Source organism: Saccostrea cucullata, unplaced genomic scaffold (assembly GCF_032062105.1).
Source record: "Saccostrea cucullata isolate Sc308-1 unplaced genomic scaffold, CSIRO_AGI_Scuc_v1 ctg544, whole genome shotgun sequence".
In the NCBI taxonomy this organism is placed as follows: Eukaryota; Metazoa; Mollusca; class Bivalvia; order Ostreida; family Ostreidae; genus Saccostrea; species Saccostrea cuccullata.
This window is the reverse complement of record NW_026922756.1, coordinates 81,572-103,126: the sequence shown is the minus strand read 5'-3', so window position 1 is coordinate 103,126 and position 21,555 is coordinate 81,572. Positions and strand designations below refer to the sequence as shown.

At 33.0% G+C, this 21,555-nt stretch overlaps 1 protein-coding gene and 1 long non-coding RNA gene across 2 annotated transcripts; one reads left to right on the top strand and one right to left on the bottom strand.

Annotated features, from left to right (window-relative positions):
* Window positions 1-821: 821 nt before the first annotated feature.
* Window positions 822-21,021, bottom strand: LOC134262373 (sodium-dependent lysophosphatidylcholine symporter 1-like). Its single transcript, XM_062744745.1, has 23 exons — window positions 20,955-21,021; window positions 20,615-20,690; window positions 15,108-15,315; window positions 13,332-13,489; window positions 12,983-13,050; window positions 12,737-12,830; window positions 12,447-12,539; window positions 11,694-11,821; window positions 11,500-11,599; window positions 11,047-11,398; window positions 7,803-7,958; window positions 6,503-6,624; window positions 6,281-6,407; window positions 6,108-6,186; window positions 5,612-5,751; window positions 5,068-5,158; window positions 4,690-4,802; window positions 4,056-4,139; window positions 3,716-3,799; window positions 3,494-3,606; window positions 3,258-3,395; window positions 2,231-2,407; window positions 822-1,452 (listed from the first exon to the last, which is right to left on the bottom strand). The coding sequence occupies exons 3-23, from the start codon at window positions 15,255-15,257 to the stop codon at window positions 1,338-1,340; spliced, it is 2,682 nt and encodes an 893-aa protein (XP_062600729.1). The 5' UTR covers window positions 15,258-15,315; window positions 20,615-20,690; window positions 20,955-21,021; the 3' UTR covers window positions 822-1,337.
* On the top strand, window positions 16,235-16,841 carry LOC134262363 (uncharacterized). Its single transcript, XR_009991002.1, has 2 exons — window positions 16,235-16,319; window positions 16,734-16,841. It is a non-coding gene; the product is annotated as an uncharacterized LOC134262363 (long non-coding RNA).
* Window positions 21,022-21,555: the final 534 nt, after the last annotated feature.

Sequence of the window (21,555 nt, the reverse complement as noted above, 5' to 3'; positions counted from 1 at the left end):
GCGGATCCAGCAATTTTTGAAAGGGGGGGGGTTCCAGGGTTGTGTCCCTCTATTCCCCCCCTTTACAAACTCTCAAGCAAAGATTCACACACACGTATTGAAAGATGTTATGTTGTGGTATATTATAAGATCTTTGTTTACATCTTTTTTCTTCTCTTTTAAAAGGTTCCCCCAGCCAGGAAAAAAAATCATTTCAAAAACTAATGAAGCCTGATAAAATTGAATCGATCTGCAGCATTTCCGAGTTAGAGTAAAAATAATTTTCTTTAAGAATTTGAAAAAAAAAAAGACTTTTTGGGGGTAATATGCGGATAGGGTTTAAAACCACAGGCCTTTGGATCGCTTAAAAAAAATTTGTGTGTAAAAAAATTTTTTTTTTTCAACACCACATTTTTTTTTCTAAGCGATCTGAAGGCCTGTGTTTAAAATAAAGGGTTTTATGTAAGTTCCTTCAAAAGATATAAAAAGGGTACATATACATGTATATTATAGAGCCAACAGTCAAAGATTGCGGGAATATCATATCAAATTAAACCTCGCATGTTATATTTAATATAAGACATATAATAATAAGTAGAATATTTTCTACCAATAAATTTACTACTCGTAGAAAGTAATAATGAAGGTAAATGGAGGAAACTAAATGTGTGGGAATCTATCTATTCAATACATAAGTTAGACGTAAAAATATATTTTTTTCTCTCTCTCTCCACTTGGCAAAAGATAAAGGGGGGGTTCCGATTTAGAATGCTATAGCTCTGAGAACTGACGTAACGGAAATTTTACAATATATCAGATAAAATTTTTGTTAATGAAAGAAAAGACGGCCTTGAATTTTTCAACATATATTTATTTTTTGTTAAGTACGACAATTAAAACTGTAGACAGTACAGAAAACGAGAGGTAAAATTATACAAGTGTACCAATAAACAGTAACAGTATAAATAAAATCCGTCAATAATCATGAAATAGTAGAATGACTACATGCTTTACATCTTGTGAACATGTAAACAATATCCATTGTCCAGGTATCAATATCCATTGACGCAATAACACGAGAAAAGGAAGGTATTTCCTCGTCACATCAGTACATACTCTCTAATGAATTATTTATAGTACATTTACTGACATATTTTAATCGTTGATTGAAAAACACCCACTTAATTATTTCAAATATAGAACTGCAAAACAAATTGAAACTAATGAATAAGAAAATGAGAGAGAGAGAGAGAGGGTCAATTCTTAATAACATCTGAAAACATAAGCTTTTATCTGAATTCTGTCATCTTTCCCAGTATCACGATTAATATATCTTGTAGAGGCAACAGCTGGCGTTTTCAGATTTCAGTACTTGTAACAATCACGCTTTCGTAGCTCAGACTACGATCTATAGTGTACTCATCTGGCGGAAGGGGGGTCTGGGAAGAGGGTTTACTTCTTTCAGTTTCTTCCCTACAAATAAAATGTAAGTGTGATTTCTATAGTCCTCTCCAACTTCAAAATCATTATTGATGAACTTCGCTTAATTTTTAATAGAAGTTAATCAATGCAGAGATGTAGCATCGTTTTGGAAGCCAGGGAACAATAATCAACTTACCTGAAAAAGGGGGTGGGGGAAACTGCCCAACTACCCAAACTAGAAATTCCTAATTCGGTGGGGGGGGGGGGGTTAATTTTTTCATATAGTTAAAAGTTCTGTCTGGTAAAAAGTGAGAGCCCCCCCCCCCCATGCTACGCTCCTGAAATGTTGCTTATTTTGAATGGAGATCTTTTTCGGTTTTAGACCAATAAATAAACGTAGTTGATATAATGATATCACGTGAACAGGAATTCTTTAAGCTTTAAAAATTCCTTTTAAGTTTTTCGAAATTTCTACACCCAAACTAATTTTATGGGTATTCAAATCGCGGTATTTGTATACACTCATGTTAGGTATTCAGTCTACCTTTGTTATAACTCGAGGCCCATTATACAAATCGCAGTGCATGCACAAATCATGAAATCAAACCTAAACCTTACGTAATAAAGTGTATTAAATTTCATTTTAAAAGTTAAGAACAATATTTTGAGTCGCTATATAGTCCTTTATTTTATACATAATTTTATTTTTAAAAAGTGAGTGTGATTGGACTGCAGACAAAGCCTGTTAAGCCTTCTCTCTTTACCATAATTATCCTACCCTTTACTAATTTTCACGACTGCCGCATTCCATGCAGTCTAGGGCACTTGCCTCATTTTTTCCAGCCGGTCCCAGTTGTAGGCTCGCCTGCTCTCGTCTATTGGGTAGGACCACAAAAAGAGGAGGGCAATGAGGACAAAGACGACGGGTCCAGGCACCACCAGGAGGCGGAGGGCGAGGTCCACATCCTCAGACTGTTTACACTCACCGCTCTTGTAACCACCTAATCTAAAAAGTGGCAACCCTTATTGTGTATATATTGTTTATGGTCTTAACTAATTCGATATTCAAGAGCATTCTGTTGTACGATCAATTTTGAAAACCATCGCAGGCTATCGACACATATGTTGATGGTACGGAGATTTCAACAGCATTTAGCAAATTCTTTTGTCGTCATTATGACATTGTTAGGAAACACAACTTAACACTGAGCCAGATTTATACTGTCATACATGTATTTCATACCATTTTGTTAGGCCTTTGTTTTTATATTAAATTTATATACACTTAAACTAAAGATTACTAAACCGAATCAATATATTAGGGCTTACAGCGGGTGTGAACGGTCGACATGGGATTATTACTCCTCTTAGGCACCTGATATCACCTTTCAGTTTGGAACTTTGTTTTATGTCTCATGCTTTATTGTTGCATTTTTAAAATCCATTTTTGCACGTTATTTTCACATTTTTAATATAATCATGCAGATGATAAATAGCTGATCGAGCAATATGTTGAGCTCAATACTGTATTATAAATGTAGATTTGGTATGTAAAGTGAAGTAATAAAATGATAGAAATAACGAAATTTCTTGCGATATATAACATTAAAATTCATGTTCATAGACAAGGATATAAAAATCGGAAATGAAATAAGATTTAAAATGTAAAGCATCCATCTAAAACGCTCATATTATACATTGCAATGTGCCTTATAGTATATGATTCCTGAACCGAGACTAGACAAATATTAGGTAACACCTTGAAAATTTTGACAGAAAGACAAAGATTATAGCTTTATCGCCATCTGCAATATTACCAATTTCAGCCATTTATAGACATACAACAAACCACTAACTGTAGCGCTAATTGCGACAGCCCCAGCCCCAAACCTGCAGCAAGCTTGTTGAAGAACACATAAAAAGAATAAAATATGGCATCTTTTCTTTCTCCAGTGGCAAGCATAAATTCGTCTAGCACATCTGGAAGCATAGACCTATAGAAGTAATGAGATATAGATTTTCAGATAGTTTTGTGCATATCGAGTATTAGTGTTATAATCTTCCACTAGATTGGAAAACGTTAATCTCTTACCACGGACATAACAGAGCCACTGCTATACTAAAGCCTGCCAACACTAGAATTGGTATATAGATGTAAATGTTGTCATCAAGGTAGAGCTGGGATATAAGAATTGGAATAAAGAGCTGAAAAAAGGAACTTGCAGTTTAAATTTTATATACTATAAGTGTCCATTTTATTAGCTCATTTATCATTATTATTATTATTTTTTTTTTTTTTGGAACAAGGACTTACTATCATTCCTGCTGCAAATGCCGACTTTTTGCCAATTTTCTTCAGGATAAGTTGCCAAATCGGCATGGACAATATCGAAGACACCTAAATGCATAACAACATCTTAATTAACCACTTTGGGTTGTTAAGTTATAATGTATGTGAATCCACTTCAAATTAAGTGCAAAATATTCTGAGGTTAACCAAATTTAAGATGCAAGCAGAATTTTTTAAGCCTGGTATTTTACCAATGTCAGTCGTGAAAGTTCAAGTCTCCTGATGAGATGGTATGCACATGTAATTGTAGTTTGTATTCTTTTTTTATGTTTTGGTTGTCACGATTTGTGTTTTTGCAACTCACCAGTAAAATAATGATAAAAATGGAGAAATCGTCTCCTAGATCTAGGCTATGTGTACAGTACAGGGCCAAGTTCCCTTGGACAATCTACAAAAGAAACCACTTTATATGTACCATGTTTTTAAAATTCAGTGCTAGATACTAATATTCCAGACGAGATGATAAAAATTCTCCCTTGTAAAATTATGTTTAATGTTAAAACATTTTTATTCTGCTTATAGAAGTAAAAAATAATTTAAAAAAAAAACAGAAATCGAATAGCGTTCACATCGTTCCTTTTTAGCGTATTTACTATGCAATAGTTTAGCTACAGTACTGAAGCTCTCTTAATTGGATATATAATTCAAACAAACATACCATGCAAAGACTATCCGAGTTATCTATCGCAAAAATATCGGTAATTCGGACAGACCATGCAGAGATTGTCCGTTTTTCCAGAGAGCTACAGTGCTGCAGCTACACAGTAACCACGAAAAGTCTAAAATACACCGAGTACGTCAACTCTTTTGACACACAGTGAAATTGCCAGAGCCAAAATCATTTCTTTTCTAGGAAAAAAATGTTGTAAATTGGATCTTAATCTATATAATCAATATTTTTATTTGTTGGTAAAAAAAAAACTCCTCCTTTAACATACGGCTATTGCTAGGGATAGGAAGAGAAAGCAGACGGACAGTTTGACATAGGGTTTGAAGGTCAGAACATCACGGATTCCCGCCAGAAAACTGCCATGTCTTCCGTCGATGACATCTTGAATTAAAAAAAAAAATAAATTCTCAAATTGACTGTCGATAACATATCATTAATAGATTTATATATAACTGGAGGTGACAATTTAGGTATTTTAGAAGGATGAACCGGAAAAGTACTTGGTAATGGTAATATGATAATGTCGTGATAATTTATGGAATTAACACTATCTATCTCCCCCAATCAAACTTTAAAACTACAAATATAGCTTTTGAAATTTGATCAATATATTCTGATTTAAATTCATGCTGCTGGGATGTTATACCATCGCATTCTTTCGTTCCCAACACGCAGACGACAGCACAGAAAACATAGACGCTGATGACGACAATGGATCCCTCAATATAGGACCATTTCTGTAAAATGTCAGGGAAAAGCCTTGAATTCAACACGATTATAAACTTTATTTATCATGTTGAACATCCATCATCAAAACTTGATTGAATTCTCAATGCTCCATTTGTAGTAAACATGTATTACCCCGGTATATCATCAATATCCTACAAATTCAGTACGGAATTTAGGAACGTTTGAAATTTATGCTCTTTTTTTGTCAAAAAAATGTTCATGAATTCATTTAATTTGCCAACTTTTTCAATATCAATCTTCGGTATATACCATTTTGCGCACAAATTATATGGACAAGGAATTGACTGTTTTAGTTATTTCCTCCCTCCAAGGGATACTGGCATAGAATATGGTGCATGTAATGACCAAAGGAAAACATGTAACATTTAACAACAAGTATGATGTAAAAGGGACAATTAACACAAATACACCCCCAAAAAGAGCAATACTCTACAAATTACCTCATCTTTAAGTTCCTCTGGAGAAACTACTGATGATCCATTCCCATCATCTTTACAGTCACCAGCGACTCTGGTAGAGTTGACAAAAACACCCTGCACTGTAGCGGCTATCAACACCCCTAAGGCTTCAAAAACCATTCCTACAACCCAAAACATCCGACTCTTTGAGTCACTGACTGTGCGAAAAGCAAAATTCAAGAAGTATTGCGAGAATGCCCAAATTCATCTGTGCTATGTATAGTTAACTTTTATTCATGAGCGAGAAATATTCGCGACTTTGACAACCCACGAATATTTCTCGCCACGAACCATTCTCTTGTTCTTGGCTATGAGGTTTTCAGTCCAGAAAATAAATACCTGAGGATGATTTTTCTATCCGAGGAATCGCGATTTAATAAAAGTGTCCCTTGTAATAGTTTCACAATGTTTTAATCTGCAAATGAATTGTGATCATAATTTTAACACAGAAACATCATAACACAAAAGCCAGTCTTACGATAGGCGGTTGCTGAGTCCCTGTCACGTTGGTTCTTACTGATGTACATCGTTAGGGAGGTGTAAGGTACATGAATCCCCTGTACATAGTGAGTGAAAAACTTGTCATTATGAATTTATAAAGAATTAAACTTCATTTGTTTGAATAGGGGGTTTGTTCCATTTTAACCTCACCGACAGGAAACCTTGAAATAAGCAGTAGAAGACGAAGTACCAAACGACTTTTTCCTCGTCTCCGAAATCTGGAACGTACCAAAGGAAAAAGTACGCAGTGCATGCCAAGGGGGTGGAAAGTAGTATCCTGTCAAACAATACGAAAAATGTTTATTGAAATCCAAATTTGGATCATGTTCTCCCTTTGCAATTAACAGGAAAAATCATTCAAAAATGTCATACCATGGCTTAAACTGTCCGAATCTGGTTCGTGTTCTGTTGACAAAATAACCGCACAGTGGGTCTGTGATTGCATCCCATAATTTGCCTCCAAACACTATAACGGCCACATAAGTAGGTTGAAGCTGGTTCAAGTAAAAAGAAATGACAATTTTTTTTTATGTTTACATATTATTTAGATGTTTCAGCTGCATTGGGATATGTTATTTGATACAACATGTACGGTTACGTTAAATATAAAAGGTACAATATTGAGAAATTCAGTCTTTGTTAGAGATGTTCCTTATTTTCCGATGTTTAATACGCAGCTTCAAATTCTGACAGATCATGTAGAAAAGATGACTTTCATAAGTTATAACGTATCAACGACAAGAATACGGTGCCAAATGCTGGGTATGCATGCATTTGAAGCAAACATCTTGTACATTCTATATTTTTGCATAAATTCCACGAGAATGTGGAAACTAAACTTTGCGTTTCTGTGTGCATGGATAAAACTACCTTGTCAGCAAATACAATCTATAATTTTAAAAGACGACTGACGAGTTTCATAATTATTTGTCCACGAATTTTTCCGTTTTCGCGATCATGACAGAGAGCACACGACGGGCGTGACCGTTCGACAGGGGATGTCTACTCCTCCATGGCACCTGATCCTACCTCTATGGTTTTAGGGGTCTGTGTTGCTCTGCTCTCAATCTGTATTATTTCGATGGACATTAAAGCTTGATTACTAATGTTTGTTCTCGAAAGGGTGCACAAAAAGGACATCGACCTCGACACTTCCTTTAGTTCGTTTCATTTAAAAATCTTTGAATTTTTCAACACTAAAAAGGGACATATATGACAAAATCTCCAAAAAATAACACTTTGTGAACTTCCCCTTCCTCTGTAATTATATGATGCCCCGAATACCCGATCTCTTCAAGTGTTAAAACAATTCTGGGGGAAAGGGCTGGAATTTTTCTTTCATTTTCTGAAGAAACAATTCGAGGGAAGGGGTTAAATATAGAAAATAATTGTAATGCATTCTTAAACATAAGTGGTGTATATAAATAGATTACTTTCACCGAAAGTCAATGTTTAGTCAGAAAACCCATTGTAATGCATAAATCGTTGGTTTCTTAATCAGGAACAGTAGGCCAAATCAAAGTACTGAGAGCATATGAAGTCAGACTTCAATGTCCAATTCTGAACGGACTCTTACGTTCTTATATAATTTTGTAGTATTCTTTGGAGTATATCTTGCACACAAAAAAAAAAAACGATCATATATGAACCCCATCCACATACTTTTATGTACCTCAGCTACTTCTAGTAGAAAAATGTTCAGGAAAAAATTGATGACCGTGTTTGTGATTTGATAAGGTGGTCCTCCGACTGCATAGCATAACTTTCTCCAGATAGGCAGAGGTGGGGAAGTTTTGTCGTCTTCCGAAAGGAGGGCTTGTTGTTCACCCTAGAAAAAAAAAGACGTGGTGTCTATCACCTAGCAGTCTTAGTTGAATTGTGTGTCAACGAAATTAATAATTTCCGTAAATAATATAGGCGTTTGGATAATGGATAATGAAATACTTTTATAATACTGCACCTGACTATCAGTCATCATTGATGTAATTTAGTTTTTAGTCCATGACAAGATACAATGTACTCTCATCCTTAAGAACGTTTTTTCATTGACGCTTTTCTGACCATGTTTGTAACGGGTCTTCGTCAAATAATTAACACATTACATACAATGGCTTTACGTACCTCCCCATATTATGAAGCAATGGTTTGTTGATAACACTTATCAACAAATAAATAAAGATATGAGGATTCGCTGATCAGGAAATTTAAAATTCAGTAGCAGTTCACATTTTGGGGTGATAATTACATTCATTATTATTATAAGCTGATTCTCACAGTGAATCCTATGATTTTTTTTTCTTTACATGTTTTATAAGTTTTTATTCTATCTTTAAGATATTTTGATATGTTTCAAAAATCTTTCAATGATAACGAAAATATTAAAGCTGAAAAGTTTACGCAAACAATACAAATCGGGAGCAGAGCAAACACGGACCTCAAAATAATCAGAGGTGGGATCAGCTGCCATGGAGGAGTGAGCATCCCCTGTCGATCTGTCATACCCAACGTATGATCCTTGTCATGACAAACGAAAAATCTGTAGACAATTCAGTGTGTAAACAATACTCTAGCAATTGGTATAAAAAACAAATAAAATAAAATAAAAATGTCAAGACTTCATGATGAACTTGCTGACAATGTCATTGTATCGACAATAGAATTTGCAATATGATGACTTTAAAGTAGATTTTTAATATTCTTGTTTCATCAACTTAGTGCCGTAGATGACTCGTCTTGTTTTTTTTTTTTTAAATCAAATGATGGACATAAGGGTGGGGCAATAAATTCTGCTTCATACGAATATAAAAACAACGGGGCGCAATTGGTACCAATTGGAAATCCGACAATATCTTGGAAGTCCTCCAAAAAACTACATCGATATTGTCAATCAGAAACCTAAGCATCTTTTTTCAAATATCAACTTCAAAGTACATGTCGTATAATCAAAGTGTATTTTACAAAATGGTTTTGCAAATGTCCAACGACAAAGTAACTTACTTTACGAGTTGGAGTTCCATTACATAGTGTCGGAATTGAAAAATCACTTGTAAACAACTTACACTTTACTTTCTTAAGAGAAAATGTATATTTCAATTTTTACAAAAAACCAACAGAATGATTCAAATAAGTCCTGGAATGTGTAAATATAAGGAAAATTGAATGCCCTCGTATTTGAAGATTGGGGGCATATAGTTTCTGATTTGCTTGTCAGTTTGTCTGGTAACACTTCAACTTACTCAAAACTTTTGAATGGTTGGTTCAAGGGCTTTCATATTTCATAAATGCATTCCCTACGATAAGACCTTTCTCTGGGTACGAATTGCAACATATTTGACCTCTTTACCTTGGAGTTATGACCTATTTTGTAAAAGATTACCTTTCTTTGGTAATCACTTTTAAATGATATGAGCTCGAGCTTTTATATTTCACATGTTTAATCCATTTGTTCAAGCCTTTTGGGTACTAACTTTTTCCATTTCTGACCTTGACCTTTGAGTTTTACCTCTTTTTGAAAAACTTTACCCTCGGCCATAACTTTTGAACAGTGAGTTTTATGACATTTTTACATATCACATGTAAATTCGGGGTTAACCCCACAATATGAAAATAACCCCACACTGCTGGAAAATACCCTCATTTTACCCAGAGGTACTTGTGGACAGGACCCCCCCCCCACACACCAATATTCAACCCAAATCTTTGGGTACAAACATTTTTGATTTCATGAACTTATGTTTAACCAACAATAAAAAAATTAACTTTGCCTACAACTTTTGAACAGTTGCTACTAGGCTGTTTCACTTATGCATTCAGTGACACGACCTTTCCTTTGTTACTTTTATTTTTTTTTTGACCTCATGATACTGACCTTGGAGTGCAATTAAAAAAAATAACCTTGACCATATATTTTCTGAATGGTTGGTACTAGGGTTATTATATTTAAAGACATATGCAACCTATTGATAATTTTTAAAGATATTCTTAATTTAAGATTATAGTGCCATTGGATGTTCGTAGACAAAAAATCAGCATGCATTACCAGGAGTTTTTGAAAGATATTAATTGATGAAAATTTTTGGATAATTCAAAGAAAAATATATAAAAAAATACTTAACACATATTCTAGATGTTTCTTTTATCCAAAAGTGTTATAGAAGAAGTGTACAACATCATATACAGAAGTTAAAATATTACATACAGTTCTTTCAAGATTTGGAACTCTTCAACTGCATGGAAAAGGACAAAAAAATTCAAACTACATTGCATATGACCTTAAATGCACATCTCTAAAATCCCTTTCATTGGTTATCCAAAATTTCAAACTATCAACCTTGGAGTTTGAGCTATTTCATTCTAATAGAAGTAAACCCTATGGAGGGATCAGAAAATAACTGTTCAATACTTTCCAGTCAAGTACGATTTCAAATGTGGGATCAATGTACCAAACAATTAAATGTATTTACCTCCCCTCCCTCTCAGCATAGCATATGACTGCACTAGATTTTGAATAGGCTAAAATAAGTTCATGCTAAGAAAACTTCCAGAAGTTTTACATCTGAAAGAGTTTTGAAAAGTGTATCATTTTTCAAATTCATTTAATACATAGTGATATAAAACAAACAATTCAGCCTCTCATAGAATACATGTACATATAACAATGTAATAAATAAGCACAATGTGATTTGGTGTAATTTTTCTCATCAGAGTGAATTGAAGTGCAGAACAGATGAGATAATATTGACAGATATTCTGACATTCACACATATCAAACACTATATATAGCATAAAACTGCTACAAATGATTTTTTTTTTACTCTGATGAAAATGCACTCTAAGTGTCTGTAAGCATTTGTAAAACTGAAAACAGAAGAAACTAAATGCTCAAATGACTAGGATGTATCTCTGCAGTTCTGGACCATTCTCCTGAATCTGTCCGCTGAGGAAGGCCGTACAGATTTAGCAGAGGTGGGGGGAGCCACCACGTGTGGCGATGTAGACACCACACTAGAAGATGACGGTGTATTCACTTTGACCATACCCACTAATCCTTGTTTATTGACATCTCCATGTGGGCCAGTAAGTTTGTCTGTTATCTTGACAGATAAGTCATGTGACACTTTAACTGGTCTAATTTTAGAGGTAACAGTCTGATAAGCATTGTCTGTCTGTGTGCCAGTGGGGCTATTGGCTCTTCCTGTGGGACTAGATCCTGACTTAGGACTCGGGTTCTTTATCTTAAAGGAAGACAACTGTGGTGGAGGAAGTTTCCTGAAATCAATGTGGAACATTTTGTTAAGTTAGTCTTAGTATCCAGTGTATAAATGTGTATAAATGAAATTCTGATTTTGTTTGTCTCAAGATATACTCACTTCAAGGAGTTAACTGGAGAGGGTTTCATAACAGGTGGTTGAGGAACAATATTTTTGGACAGCATTTCTTTTTCCATTTTGGATCTTTCTGTCTGCAACTCTGTAATAGATTAAGTAATTGCTTTACATTTGAGTTTGAAATCTTCAAGAAAAAATGCTTTAAGGGAGATAACCATATCATAAGTTCATTGTACCTGCTATAGTTGGCTCCCTTGAGATTGTTCCCTGTGTTTCGGCTCTATATGTGGCCTCCTCATCCAAACATTCATACAGAAACTGAATATCCTTTAACAGGGTGTTGATTTCATCCTCTAAGTATCCTCTAAAAGAAATACCAGGTATTTACAACATATTAATGACTGAACACCTCAACATTTTATAACTTTGTATTTGGACATCATTTGTAATTTTGAAATTGGTTTGCAACTTTTTTATTTATATATTTTTTTAACAGTAAGAGTTAGAGGTTTAATCAGCAAGCATTGTTAATAAAAAGTATATTCAGAAAAAATTACTATGATTGATCAGAACTATCAAACATTCAACAACAAATTTGAAATGCCATATTGTAACAATTTAAGGACCAGTTTTATATATTGAGATTGATATTTAAAAATCTTTTAAAATGGGATTATAGCTAGTGCCATGTAACAAACAGTTTTGATTCCTTACAAACATACTCCCTTAAATCCAAATAAATTCATAACGTTTAAAAACCAATGTCAGTGATGTAACTATGAATTCACTACAGACTTGTAAACATGTTTTCCAGTAATTTTCAGGTGAAAAAAAAAAGTTTTAAAAAATACATTGTATTCACTTAAGATTGATAAATGCCTCCCAAGGTGATTAAACTGTAGCTTTCATTTAATTATTACCATAATACAGTTACTAACTAGAACACTTTTACTGTTATAATACAATAATAATTAGAATGAGAACTGTACTTTAGATGTTGGACAACTTCATCAAACTTGAGGTAATTCAGCTTATCCGTCATGGACTCAATTTCTTCACTAAGAGTGGAAGCAGCAGACGTTCTGTTAAAAAAATTTAAAATGTCTATTTTCAATTAAAAATTCAAAAACTTTTAAACAAGGAAATAACTCTTCTTTTTCAGTGAAAATGATAAATAATGTTTAGTTTAAAGCTTATAAACGAGTCTAATCAATCTTCTGTTACAGGTGTTACTGAATCTTCTATTTCCTTCTTAACCCTGAGTCATTTGAGAACTTACCTATCACTTCCAGTGGGGGTACACATCATGGGTGTGTCCTGGCCGTCCCTTGACATGGCAGTAGAGGGCCTGGACCCTCGTGCTGTACCAGGTCCTGCAGTGAACAGATTCATCAAAAATACAGGTATATGCTATCAAGTTTACATGTCTTCATATACTTGTAAAAGAGAAAAAGAAAATGAATGGATAATGAAAAAGATTTATGGAGATAAATTATTTTCATTCAAGAATCTGTTTTTAACATACTGCTGACTTCCATGGTATAATCGAGTACAGCTTTATTGTGTCCTGTGGCTAGGATCCTCTCAGGATTTCTACAATGAAAATTCCACAGGATGCAAGAGTTTTGTCCCTTTAAATCATTTGTAACATCATTCAACATCAAATAATTATAAGAATTTATATGTCTTTAAAGAACATTGAGAATATTGAAAAGTATACGTTGTAAAATAATCATAGAATGATCACTTGAACAATATCAATTTCTATACAGTAAACCAAGATTTTTAACTTTAGATGTAGCAATATGTACCGGTATAACTTTAATCTTTCACAACATATATGAAATAAAAACATTTCACAACAAAGTACTTACAGTCCCTGTAACCTGGACTTCTCTTTGACATTCTCTATGAAGAACTGAATCTCCTGTACTAGTCTGTCTCTGAGTCCTGGTGGCTCAGGAAGTTTCTCCTTACAATTATCATTGGTCTCATCACGATAGTCCCTCCAGATGTCCAGAAGGGTCTCAATCTACAATGTCACAATTCATCATTAAAACAAATTCTTATTTCACCTTTTAAAAGATTTACCCATACAATGAAGCCTAAAGTTTATATCTGGTATGCTCATCAAAAACACAAAAGTGCTATTTCAGTAAAAATTATACAAAAAAGGGGGGGGGGGGCATTGTTTCCCTTGACAGTTTACCAACTTTAAATTTGGAAGAAGAAAAATTTCTCATATTAAAATCATTAAACATATGTTTCAATGAGTGTTTTCTGCATGTATATCAAAGATGTATATGAACAAACAGATTTCTTTCAATAAAAAAGTGTAAATGAGAAAGAAGTTTTGATAAAGAATGCAATGCACCTTTTTATTATCATGATTATGCACAATAAACTTAAGTAAAAAATTTAGATTTTGCTGAAATAGCCTTTTTTGTAAGGATGATCCTATGGATTAATTTCATTTAAAAACAAAATACTAAAATCTTAAGTCTTAGGTAAAACGTTTTATAAGTCTGAGCTACTGGTTGAAAATGAGACTCACTCATGGTACATTGGTCTAATGCTATAAGAACTTTTAACTTTAATTAATAGGGATTAATTAACATATATCTAATTAAAACACCTGTTACCATATCGAAATAACCCTTGTCTTTTTGTCATAATATATCAAAATAACCTTAATCTTAACACACACATATAACAACATTTAGTGTATAAATGAATGTGAAGGACGCCATGTAATCAATCTCAATCAGACCAATTAAAAATGTGTGGTAAACCAACGTTATTGTGTTTTCTTTTGTACATATATCTCTTGTGGAAGAAATAAATAGATTACAGGATTGTATTTCTTATCGCTATAAATACCGGTAAATTGATTGCTGAGTTGCATGTATTTGTGTAGTTTCTCTCTCATTTAAGATGGTAGTTTGGAGTAAAATTTGGCTTCAATTTCAAATATCTGATACATTTAACACATATATATGCATACAAATATTTTCTCTTCCAAAATAAACTGACTGACACTGGTTGAATGGACTGTACAGTAGGTGAATAGCTGCTATGTGGCAAAATAGTGTAGATTAGCTCCTACATGATTTTGAAGACTACAGATGTAGTTGCATTAATAATAACCCCTAAACTAAATATACTTTTTTGAGCTTTTATATATACCTTCTTACAGAAAATCAATCCTTATAAAGGGAAATTCAATAAATTTATCAATTTTTACTTGGCCATGTCGTCATTCGGAACTCTTTGAGATGCTTTATGAAATGAATGCTATCGTTAAACCAAGTCCATATGACCGAATAAATGGAAATTCTAGCGAGACGCAAATTTAGCAATTTGTCCTTAAATTATGGTAGTTTATTTTTAGCGAGAAGTAATTTTAGCGATTTTAAAATGCTTACTAAAAAAGCTTTTACAAATGAAACACAGTTTATTTTTAGCGATATTTAATTTAAGCGATCTCAGAACCCTCCCCAATAATGCCAAAATTAATCCTCATTTAAAATTGTGCTTGTACGGTATTCATTCTAAAGATATACCGCTGGTAATGCTCTATCCAACACAAATTACGTAACTTTTTCAATAAATCTTTGGCTTACCTCAGTCCTAATAAATCTTTAGCTTACCTCATTCCGAAGTTCTAAGCTCTGGTCAATGAGAGATTCCCCAAGCATACCCTTTATCTCTTCATGTTCATGGACTGGGATATACTGTTCCACAATACTCCAAAGAGATATTGGGGGCTCATAAGCATGCAGGTCAAAATTTGGCTCCATCAGAATCTGGTCCAATAAATGTCTCTGTGTTTCTTTATCACATCTTTAAAAGTGGTTTCTGGTAAAAAAAAAAAAAATTATTAAAAGTCAATAAAATTTTAGAGAGGAAGTGGAGTACATTAATTTAAAATGTATGGAATATTACCAGTATTGCTAAAGGCCCTATATTCATTATAGTATTTGAGTTTGCCCCTTTCTTTTTCACCCAAGTCTCACAAGATTGTTTTGCTTGAAGAAAACATAATTTCTCCTCACTTAGCATGAATCCTCTTTTTAATTCCACATGTGGCTATGTTTTCAGTCAGGTGTAAATTTAGGGTGGCTTATGAAAAAATATATTTTACTAATTTTCCATAAAAATTAATAAACCTGAGACACAAATATAATATACTTTACAGGTTAGAGATATATTTAACACAATTTCATAAGTCAAAGTCACTCATAAAATAAATTATTCAATTTTTAGTTTCAACATTCCTCTCATTTTTGGAATGTAAAATGTGACATTGCATAGGGTCTTATATTAAACGGTTGTATGAGCCTATAAAATCTTACTCTACAGACACAGTTCTTTTGCTAATTTTACTAGCGATGTTTCTTCAATAAAAATCAGTTTTTCTAGTTGCCATGGAAACTGTCTTTAATTAATAAAAGTTAAAATTAAAATTGCGTGTCGGACGAACTCTTGTCTGTCCAATTTACACTGACTAAAAATGATTAAATTTACAGATGTTGCATGCGTGTTTAAAGCTTCTTGCCACTTTTCAGCTGTAGATATGCAGTTTCTTGCATAATAAAATTCATTTCTATCCAAATTACATTGTTTTTCTGTGAAATATGTTAAATCAATTAAATCTTCTCCTTTGTCTGTCCTATGTTACGGGCGAAAATTGTAAATTTAAAAACCGATTTTTTCAATCAACGGACCTCTCTGGGGCCCCTTTTACGACATACATGTCTTGTGATGGAAGAAAACAAGTACATCACGTGTTTACCGCAAACCAGTCTGTTTACAAGATGGACGGAGGCAAGGAAAAATAGTTGTCCGTCTCACTGAAGTATGTAAGTTACGGGCGAATGTGTGTTCGTCCGAATGTTCGTCCGAATGTGATACTTTATGAAATTTAGACGCCAAAATTAATTAACATCACACATATTCTTGTGAATTATCATGCTACATTACCGTAATTGATATAATAGATTGAAATAACTTCGTAATTTCATCAAAATACAAAGTAAAGCTGTGATTTTTCAATCTGGACACAATGATTTCCATTCGGACGTAACAACAACAAATACTTTATAGATATCTATGTTATTATGGTAATTATATTGAATTCTTAATGCTTAATGTCCAGCAAACTTGAGTGAATTTTTTTTTAATGATCTCGATCATATCTATGAAAGTCGATTACAGATTACTTCTAATTAATTCAAATGAAATAGATTTGATATCTTAATTTCTTCTTTTAACAGTATTTACCAAAGAGACAGTTGAAGATCTTGAGAGGAACTTCATAGCAGCTATATATAGATTATGTCAATAATTACCTGAATAAATATCTTTTAGATGGAGATAGATCATTTTGTGTGTTTTTTCCTCAGTTATTATGTGTAATAAAAAATACAAAAGAGATTAAAATTCCCTAAATCCTCAGTGTCCGTCCAGGTTTTTCCAACATCTGTCTTCTGTTTGTCCAACATAAAAAATGACAGTTTAAAGTTTCATACTTGTCTTATTTATCAATTTTTCCCAATTTTCTTTGCATTTTATGTCTTTGGTCATCATATAATTTCAAATTCCAAAGCTGAAAATACTTTTCCTTGAGCATCGAGAACAGAAAAATAGAATTTTTGTCTGTCCCTGTTTGTCCAACACTTCGTCACTTTTTTAATATTTTAATGAGTTTAAATGATTTTGAAATATGAGAAAAGGTTTAAACATAATTGCTTAACTAGAATATAGTTCAAGAAATGTAGATTTGCAATTTATATTGAAGTTGATGGAAGATACAACCGATTTTGTCTGTCCTGTTCGTCCAACATGTGATGTGGACAGCCCAATTATTTTTCATGAATAAAAACATTTTTCCTTAAAAATTTATCTTTTTAATGATGCAGTTAGCAAGTATAGATATATATTTTATCCCATGTCAAAATTTAAGTTGATATTTCAAGAAAAAAATTCTCAAGTATTTGTCACAGATATTCTACACTGTACTGAAAACGTAGCCATATGTTCGAAAAATAATTTGAACATTTGTTTTTCTTCAAACCTATATCAAGTGCATTAGTGTTATACTGTTCCTTCAGAGTTTCCCAAAACTATCGGTCCTACCGGCAAAACCGATAGAAAATCGAAATGTTCGATGAAATTTGCTACAGTACCGGTCCGTGTGACCGATTGTGGTGAGGGCTTATCCTGATTAATTTATAATGCTCTAATGTAATAAAATATCTTCATAAATGTCAATTTGCAATGCAGTAAGCTCCTTTTCTTCGTTAATATCTATAATCTTATCCATTTTGCAGTTCTACTTGACTTATTTACTTCCAAAAACGATCGTTTTTTCTAATCCGAATTTCCTCCATTCCTCTGTTGGTAAACGCATGCAGTATATATAGGTAAAAAAGTGCAATGCCCACTAAGAAACCGTAAAGATAATTTAAAATTTATTTCTTATTTCTATCATAACTGCTATTTATATATGATTCAATTTTACAAGTGAAAATTAAACTTTAAATTTTAAAAAGAATTCTAGAAACCGTGAGAAGTTTTTTTTTTTTCAAGAATTAACTTTTTTTTTACAATTAGTTGTTTCTTTCACCCAACATATACTTAGGGCTAGTCACTTTATTGCTGCCACAAGCCTGTGTGAGCTGGTGCCATGCTTGAATAAATTATACATGTAGTTGCATAACCCTGGTATCACAATCAATGTTTGTCCACAAAATTTTCTACATATTCAATGCCTTTTTCTTTGAATTACATTTGACACGAAATATACACTGTATATTTTAAAATTTATTTGGACTGATAGAATATGCTTCGGACCGGTAGAGCACATTAAGTCATCAGTCCGAATGACTGATAGAAATATTTGGTTTTCGGAAACTCTGTTCCTTTTGTTTTCATTCTGTCAACCAAAGTTACATATCTGAATTGAGAGGGCTAAATTAGGCTTTTCCTGCTGCCCAATCCCATTCACTTTTATTTGTGAATAAAATTAGTTATAAATATTTAAAAAAAATCTGAACTAAAATTTGGTCTTTATTAGGGCTGGGACAATACAACTCTTTCTATATCGATGCGTTTCACGATATTTGAGGCAAGATGCAATATGTATCGCGAAATGTTTATTTGGTTATAAAATCTTTTTTTTTTTGGATTGAAATAAACAAAGCATTTCTTCGCAAATAAAAATAATTTATTCAAAAAAGTTGTTTATACAAAATTCTTTCACTCAAGTGGTGTTAATTATTATTTATTTCATATCTTTATTCATATTAAGCACATTTATTTATATATTAAACCTAAAATGTCAAATAAAGAAAAACAGAAGTCAGAATTTTTTGCAAGATACCAATATTTCTTCATATGCATCGATATGCATATCATCCTCACAAAGATTCGATATCGATATCTTGATATATCGTCCCAGCCCTATAGTCTTTATAATGTCATTTCCACTAAGAGATCTGAGCATACCCATAGGACCTAGTTTTAAACTTATGCCAGGTTAGGTATGGTACTGTAAGAGTGATGATTTATTAATTAATTTCTAATTAATTAATAAATATCAAATTATTTTGTATTCTGTTTGTATATATTTTTATTTCAGCTTATTAGGTAAGTGTATGGTCACTCAGGTGTAACAGACAGTGCTACCCTGTTATTTGCCTTTAGGGTTATAATTAAGGTCCTGGCCATAAGTTCTATAAGTCATTTCTTTTAAAATTAACCTTTACACTTAAAACTAAATTAATCAAGAATTTTCAATACCAAGGGTACCCAATAAATATGTAAATTTCAAAAATACAATAGGCTTGCAAGCAAAGAAAAGAAAAAAAAATAAATAATTGAGCTCTTAGTATACAGGTAAGCAATATTCTAACAGTAACACTCACCAATCAGCTGTTAAAATCACTTGTAGAAAATGCACACCATATATGGCACAAAACACAAAGCACAAAACACAAATAACACAAAGAATGAATAATGAGTCACCAACTTGTCCAAAGGTGGTCTTGACGGATTATACCCCGCAGAGGTGATCTCGACGGATATGTACCACGCAGAGGTGATCTCGACGGTTATGTACCGGTACTGTCACTATCAGTCACTACATCATCGTAACATATGGTACGCGTACATCACACATCACAAGTCCGTCCATCCATCCATGAATACGACATACACTATAGGACGGGCACTGGTCAGGCAGACTGTTCATTATGGGTATCAGAAATGGCGTTAGGCTGCTGGTTGTTGCAGAGAGGTCCTCACTGTCTGTCCCGAGGGTCTCCCTGCACTGTCTATCCCAAGGGTCTCACTGCACTGTCTATCCCAAGTGTCCCAACGTGGGCGCCAAATTTGTAACAGGGTTATGGAATCGTAATAACGAAAACACCTGTCAGGGTTCGACACACTGTTTATTAATGGTTGTAGATATAAATATATTCACTATTGCCCATTCTGAGGGAATAGGCAAGCTCCCATATGGTTTATCACACAACTACAGTATATGGCTGGGAGTCCAGATGATAACAGAAGATGAAGAGAGTCACAGTCAGAATGTCAAATAGTCAAATTCTGTCACAACCAAATCAATGGAACCTCTCTATATACAATCTGGACAAAGAATGACCAGAAAGACCAAGAACACTTTGGAGGGAATTTGACAAACCAATAAAACACAAGAACACAAAACTAAAACCCAATAGAAAGAAATGACTTATAGAACTTATGGCCAGGACCTTAATTATAACCCTAAAGGCAAATAACAGGGTAGCACTGTCTGTTACACCTGAGTGACCATACACTTACCTAATAAGCTGAAATAAAAATATATACAAACAGAATACAAAATAATTTGATATTTATTAATTAATTAGAAATTAATTAATAAATCATCACTCTTACAGTACTTCAAATAAAAGCATAATACATGCTTCATCATTCTGAGGGAAAAATATTTTAAACAAAGAAATGACTTAATTAAAAGATATAAAATGCTATTTTAGTTTTGTTTACAAATTTATTAGTAAAAGTGGAATGACTTATACATACAGACTTAACAGGACGCTGATTTGTATGAAATGTGACAAATGTGATGTAGAGACACAAAAACACGTACCTTACACAATAGGATAACCATAATCTGATCTAGATAAGTCGTGGGTAAAGACACTGGGTTCTAGTTGTTAATTAAGCTAAAATACATGAAAACAACTTTTGAAAGAGAGCAAATAAACTGTATATGTTTGAAGGCATTTTTAATGCTCTGGAAAATACGTATGAGTGTAAAGGACATTTTAAAGTGCTTGAGTCATATTTTTGGCCGCCATTTGTTTACAGGTCGTTCAGGACGACGGATATAGCAGACGATTCGTTTTTGCTCTCTACAATATTATTATTGCCATAAATTATGAACAATATGTATTAAAATGGATATTTACACCTGATTTCTTACTTACAATAGCTTGGCATTCGATTTTTCTTCTAATTTTTGTCATTTCAGTAGGTGACCGTGCGGATTTCTGCCATGTTCGGAAATTCTAAACGGAAAACCAAAACTGAAATGATGTCCGGATTTTAAACGTCGACCGTCAAACAGTTTTTTTCCTGATTTTTTTTTAAGGAAATAAAAACTTCAAATAAAGCTATTCAAGAGTTTATATAAACCGTTGCATGAACTTGAGATAAAAAAGGAAAAGCAACTCAGTATATTTAAAATATTAGGAAACCCAATTTTTTTTCCATATATTTTTAGTAAGTGTTAAAGATATATTATAGTAATAAAGGTGAATTATTTCATTACATTCCTAATATAAAAATAAGATCAAGATATCTTAAATTAAAAAAAAAAACGCTTTTGACCTTAACATAGCACATGTTTATTAAAACTTGACAATATATTTTCTGTAGGGCCAATGTAAATTTTATTTAATATTACTGAAAGTATAAGGCTCCAAGTATATATAGTACATAACGTTTGTCTGAAGAGCCATTAAAGGCAGAAAGCGCTAACAGTAAAAATGATGTTCGAGTCTTGTGATTCTTGAATTTTTTTTCATT